We start from the raw sequence: 6,547 nt of genomic DNA, 5'->3' as shown, positions 1-6,547 counted from the left end.
TGCTTTATTTAAACACTGGGGAATGGGAAAGTCAGATAGAGTTCGGTGAGAGGAATTAGTAACATCAAAGAAAAGTATCAGTTTTTCCCCATCCTCCTATCCTCAAGGTGCTTATATTAAGATACACGAGCTTTGCTGGGATACAGATTTCCAAGGGCACTCATTATTGCTGCGTTATAGATTCCAAAGATGCTGGTTCCATGGGCATCAGCCCTGGGTGGTTATGATTATATAGGCATCAGTAGCTCCTCAAGTGATTCATCTTATGAGTTTAGTGTTTATCAATTTATCAACCAGGGGAGTGAAACATAAAATTACAGAGCAGGTTTACAACTCAGGTAGAAGACTGTACATGATTAGCATGCTAAACAAACAGAGATGAGTTTCCATTAAACTGCAAAAATATTAACTGCCCAAACCACAAATTTCTCTGACAGACTGCACATTACTACATTTCTCCAGAATTCAGGAACTGCAAATTGCGAGGGGTAAAATGAAGACAGTGTCCACATTTGCTGCTCCGTTCACAGGAACTAGGAATACTCAGGTGAGCTGATGAAGAGAGGTAGACTATAAAAATTTAATGTAATATTGAGATACCGTCACTAGGTTGGAGGTGGGGTGAGTGGGTAGGGGAGTACAATGAATATGATGTTGTGCAGTAGTGTATTCAGACCTAGTGGCAGCAAAAGAATGAGCTTTATATGGTTATAACACATAGATAATAACTGGCTGAAAACAGCACAGATTTGCTACGGCCTGGGCCTTTTGGCCTGGGCCTTTTGGCCTGTATGGGTTAGTGGCACAACAGTTGGTGCCTTTGCCTATGAGGCTTCCAGACATATTGCTGTAGAAGTTACCGTTCTGCAAGAGTTCTTGTAAACAGTAGTGCAGGCTGTTGTCATTTGCACACCATTACACCACTACATTCTCAGCAATGGAGCTTCTTCCAGGTTGAAATTGCCACTTCAGCCCACTGAACTGTTGAAGAAAATGCACAAGATAATGCTGGAGAAAACTCTGAATTTGTGACAGGACTAACAAACTGCAGCATCTACCTTGAGTTACAGATCGACAATTCTTTCCTTCCTGACATTTCTTACATACGGTTTTTCAGATATATAGTGGGAAAATCCAACTCTGTTCAATGTTCAATTGACAGAAATAAAAAGGCTTTCAGTCCAATGTCGATGTTAGCCATTCCAATGTGCCAGTGCAGACTTTCATTTAAACAGCATCTATGACACTGTAGAATTAAAGGAGAGGATGCAGTGGTTGCTTCACCAGGTTGGATAGATCTAGAGTCTTGTGCAAGATTCGCCATTTACCAGGAAGGAGGTCACAAACTGAGCCATTACAGACACTAACCTCAGGGATGAACTTATTTACAGATTAAACATTAAGGGATGTCATTGAAAAGTGACTGTTGTGCAGTCAGACCTAAACAGTATAACTATTAATAAAAGCATTCTGTCTATAAAAATGACTTGCTAAAGCTTTGGAAAGGCCCGATGCAGATGATTATATATCAGATGATGATACCCAGTCTTTTCAGTCACTGACATGGGGGACTCAAGGAGGAAAAAAATCGTTCCCCAAAAGTTTCAGAAACAGATGTAACAACTGAAGCCTAAGGCAGGTGTTCAGAGCCTGGGACTGACATTGAAAAGGTCACTTTGCTCCATATTAGAAGCACAGGTGGGTCACCCAGCAACAAAAGGCAGTGATTTGGAGACAAGTGTTTCTTAGGCTTTGTTCACTAGTCCTTGCACTTTGCTCAAGAAGAAAGCAATTTGATTTTTTATAAAAACTCTTATTGCAGAAGACACTCATGCAATTGGACCACAAGCTTTCAGAGATGGAATATTCATTAAATAAGTCTTAGTGAAGCCAGACAGATTTGTTGAGAATGCAGATGTTTCACAATTTGAAGAGTGGAAGCACATCTGCTACCCAGCTCAATAGGCAGGTTTTCATTCAAGATTTCTTCTGTTCTCTCATTCCCTTTCCAATAACTGACATTGTTGAAGCATTTCCAAGGACTTGTGGGTTTGTATATTTGGATTGGTACCATTTCCTTTACACTCCTACACCTCCAGTGACACTGTGCGTTCAGTCACACAATATCCAGAAACACAGGAAGTGAGCGAGTGATGCCTGCAGCATTCTCGCACCACATGGCTAGGGTTCCAAGGCGTTCAACACCATGGATCACGCTCGGCACGTCCTCGGGATAGACTGTCGCTTCGCTGCCATGTGGTCCGAATAAGCAGGACTGCATCATTGCATTTCTTCTGAATGGAAGGATCCTGAAGCTGTTTCAAAGGTAGATCCACCTGAAAAGGAGAGTCAGCATAAATCAGAATGCAGAACCTTCAAGGATAAAAGCAAGCGCCACGTCAAGTCTAAACCTCATCCAAAGACCATACAAATGGAAGAGCAATCATAAGGAGGAACCTGGCCAACTTTCCCATCCCAAACCAGGAAGTTGTGGGGTGCGGGGTGGTGGCATTTGAGGCTAAATAAAATGCCCTAACATCATGGCTGAGATCAGTCAACAACTCCATAGAGGAGGACTGAATTGGAGACTTGCCTGTTTTTAATGCTCAGTACCAGACTATATACTGTATTAATCTACTGTTATTAGGGGAGCTCCTGGCAGATAGTTTAAACTTGAGGACCACGGAAAGACAAGGAGTGATCATCTCTATGAGAGCTGTGGCAGATGGAACATTGCTCATTCCTTTTGCAGGTAGGTTAAACATTCTGCACATTTCCAGCTTACCTGGTAGATCTTCCTCCAGGCACCATTCAATGCAGCAAGAAAACGCTGTAGTTCCTCAGCACAACTGAAATACATGAACCAGGGAGGAGACTTCTGATCATCAGACAGCTCCTAGAACATAATTTGAGAAACAATGGAATAAATGAGAATAAAGTGCAAGAGGCGGGCAGCACAAGAGATGATTAACTAGCCTTTAAGACATATTTGATTGTTGGACAATACTGACAGGGGCACCGTTCAAACCCATGACAGGGTGAGGAAAGTGTATATTCAACCAGCTTCAGAATACTTTACGATGAATAGGGTTTTATACCCAATTTATGATACAGCTCTTCTTTGGCATACACTCTCCTGGCAAGCATGTAAATGGCTTTAAGATCAGCCACAACCTAACTGAAGCACAGGACGGGTGAGGGGTTGAATGTCCTACTTCTGTTCCTTCCAATGTTCCAGTCTGTGGAGGAAAACTATTGTAAGTTATTTATTGTGTGGTTGCTAACTGCTGGGGATGCCACTTGGTTCTGGTTGCAAGCTGACCAAGCACTCAGCAGGCTTGCAAAGACTAATGATGTAGTTTATCGCTCGCCTGTAAATTGTTTCTTCCGACATCCACAGGCAAAATAGTAAAATCGTTCGTGTAATTGCCTTAAAGTCATTATCGCCAATTCAGCACAATAGCAACTGGATCATTTAGCTGAACCAATCACACTGGCAGGGGTTCATCGGTGTAGTGAGTACTAAAAAACAAACACTTGAGCATAATGCCATGGCCTTCAAGTCCCACAACACTGTACCATGGAGCAGGATTGCATGTAACTTTTTATATGGTGCATTCTGATCAGAACCACAGTAAAGTAGAGACCAGGCGCTTCACATCTGGGAGGAAAGGCGAGTGATCTCGCACGACACTCCTAGTGAATGGTTACAGACAGGCACAGCTCACGAGGAAAGTTGCATGACAACTCTCTTGGCTCAGGGATCTTGAAATTATAGGTCAAAATTTATTAGCGTTTGATCTGGAAAAGTAGGAAGGGAAATGTACAAAGCCGTAATGATCAGGATTGTCCCTTCATTCTACACCAACTGACCTAACACAAGCCTTACGGCTTCAACAAGATGCAGACACAGCACTGAACTGCAGGGCTGGAGCCATAATCTTAAAACCTCTAGAATTCTGGATACAGTTTTCACTGAATTGTAAAGAAAGGATTAGCTACCAACCACTAGGGGTCCCTCTCATCCCACTGTCATTTAGATTAAAATTCCTCACTCCACCCACCATGCTGTAAGCTAGGAACACCAGAGGGCACCTATGGAACTGTACCCCAGCAACAGTGAGCACCTTCAGGAACAGAGGCAGGAACAAAAATTTGCAACAAAAAACATTTTCTGACAAGAAAGTTAGAAAGTATTGGATGTTACACTGTTACTCACCATCAGGCAGTACTCTCTGCTGGGGCCGATGGAGACACTGATGACATTAGTTAGCTCAGTGCTACCCAATAGTCGGAAGAAGCTGGTCTGAGAGTCCTCATGACACGTAAACACCATCCTGTCAGTCACAACAAGGCAGCATGGGATGCATGGAGAGGGTGCAACACCCTGGGGAATGATCTGACAACACAACAGTTAATATACCAAAACAGCTAGCATAACAAGAGGGAACCTGTGACTATTTTTAACTCAACTGCAAACCAAAAAGCATCAGGGTGCAGGCGCAGAAGTCTAGAATCAGTCAGCCTGTACTCTCTACTCAAGAATCAAATTCACCATGGATTCTGTGATGGCAGTTGGCGCATATTCAGTGATATTAATGACACCACAAATTGCCTGTTATTTAACACAAGCCATTGTCACACACCAGGTGTATCACAGAATCTTTACAGTGCAGGAGGAGGCCATTCGGCCCATTGGATCTGCATTGGCTCTCTGAAAGAGCATTCCACCTAGTCCCGCTCCCCTGCTTTATCCCCATAACTCTTGCACATTCTCTCTTTTCAGGTACAATCCAATTCCCTTTTGAATACCTCAATCGAACCTGCCTCCACCACTCTTTCAGGAAGTTCGTTCCAGACTCCAACCACCTTCTGGGTGAAGATTTTTTTCCTCATATCACATTTACTCCTTTTGCAAATTATTTTGAATCTGTGTCCTCTAGTTCTTGATGCTCTCTTGAGTGGGAACAGTTTCTCACTATCTGCCCTGTCCATACCCCACAGGATCTTGAATACCTCTATCAAGTCTCCCCTCAGCCTTCTTTTCTCCAAGAAAAGTACAGTCTCCGGTGCACAGATGAATTTGTGGGTACTTAAAAGTATTGAGCTTTTGGAAAACTGACAATGGCAGATACTACCTGCTACAGGCAAGCGAGCCTCTGGACATAGCAGGAGGGACTAAACTGTTTTGTGAGATCACTATTAAATTATGTCTATAATTGCTCAGGCAATCAGCACAGTGGTTACCCAACAGCAGTTGCATGAAGTTGCCCTTTTGCTCACCTGCAAGTCCTAACACAGAACAGAGCAAAATTTTGCATGAACTATAGACCCATCAGAGTGCTCAGCAGCAGTGCATTAATTCCTTTCTGTAATTCTTATGGAGCCCTCACTGTTCACCAAGACACGTCAGGCAAATCAAAATATTGTGCATTTTATGCTTGTGCCACCAATTCTGCAGATCAAAGGATGATACAGACCACACATACTTTAAAAGTAATTTAAAAAAAATAGAATCTTCATCTGCTCCACTTCACTCAACAGCTTAAAAGTATTCCTCAGGGTGACACCAACCAACCTCAGGGTTAGCTGATCTCAGGCAGCAGAGTAGCCAGAGATCTTTACAAACATCAAGGATCCTAGCTCCTGATCAGTATCCAGTGATTTGTGATGAAATGCAAGTGTCTGGATGTTGGGCAAGGATGTTGGTTTTGATATCTTTGTCTAATATGTCACCAGTCACAATATAGAATGGCTATGTGTTAGATATTAGAGTGTGTCCAGTGCCTGTGGACTATACCCCAGCCCTGGAGAACAAGAATAAAGAATCCCCAATAGTCATTTGTAGGTAGAAAAACAGTATCTAATGCTCCCAGTTACGAAAAGCATGAAGATGGTGCTACAGAATGAAGCCCAAAGTAGATGGAGCACAATAAATAAAGGATGGAATACCATATCCTATTCAATCGCATGAAAAGTCTTTCACACTTTTCGTGACTGGGATCTCACTGCAGCTCAAGTTCACTTACCCCTTTTGACACCGCCTGGCAGAGGTGCTGCATCCAGTCTGCCATCTCCTCCTCATTCTCAGCACTTAGTTCCAAAGCCAGACGCTCTGTCAGAATCACCTGGAATGTGTGGGGTCGCTCAATTGTGCTGGACCTTCGACAGCCTCCACATTGCTCTCCACTACAATACAAACAGCAAGGGAGGTCCCATCAAACTCAGCATGACTGTGCTAAACCAATCTAACAACTGGGGTGAACAGAAGATTTCGACCTGCAAGAGATCTCTACTGTTTTTGCTACAGGGATTTGAATTCCTTCCAATTATCAAGATACAAAATACACAAATAATTTTTGGTTTCTACAAGTCCTATAAACTTGAATCTGTGCTGAAATGGCTGTTCTCGATTCACATGATCACAAGATAAAACAGATGGAGGCGGTCAGCCAGTCTTGGTTCATACACCCAGAAAGATCCGTCATGTCATCCAACTAGAATTCTAAACTTCCATAATGCCAAGGTTTTTGTCTCCACTACATTA

General features: G+C 42.8%; 1 protein-coding gene across 4 annotated transcripts in view; it reads right to left on the bottom strand.

Moving 5' to 3' along the window:
- Positions 1-253: 253 nt before the first annotated feature.
- plekhm2 (pleckstrin homology domain containing, family M (with RUN domain) member 2) overlaps positions 254-6,547 on the bottom strand; it is a 51,059-nt gene continuing 44,765 nt past the window's right edge. For 3 of the 4 annotated variants that reach the window (XM_078558100.1, XM_078558101.1, XM_078558102.1), the window contains 4 exons: positions 6,030-6,189; positions 4,220-4,399; positions 2,786-2,896; positions 254-2,336 (listed from right to left, as the gene is read on the bottom strand). In XM_078558100.1, coding sequence (XP_078414226.1) covers positions 2,199-2,336; positions 2,786-2,896; positions 4,220-4,399; positions 6,030-6,189 — 589 coding nt within the window. In that variant the 3' untranslated portion in view covers positions 254-2,198. The remainder of the gene's footprint in view (positions 2,337-2,785; positions 2,897-4,219; positions 4,400-6,029; positions 6,190-6,547) is intronic. The other variant, XM_078558103.1, reaches the window with a different exon arrangement.

This window comes from Cetorhinus maximus, chromosome 15 (assembly GCF_964194155.1).
Source record: "Cetorhinus maximus chromosome 15, sCetMax3.hap1.1, whole genome shotgun sequence".
Classification (NCBI taxonomy): Eukaryota; Metazoa; Chordata; class Chondrichthyes; order Lamniformes; family Cetorhinidae; genus Cetorhinus; species Cetorhinus maximus.
This window is presented reverse-complemented; position numbering and strand designations above follow the sequence as displayed.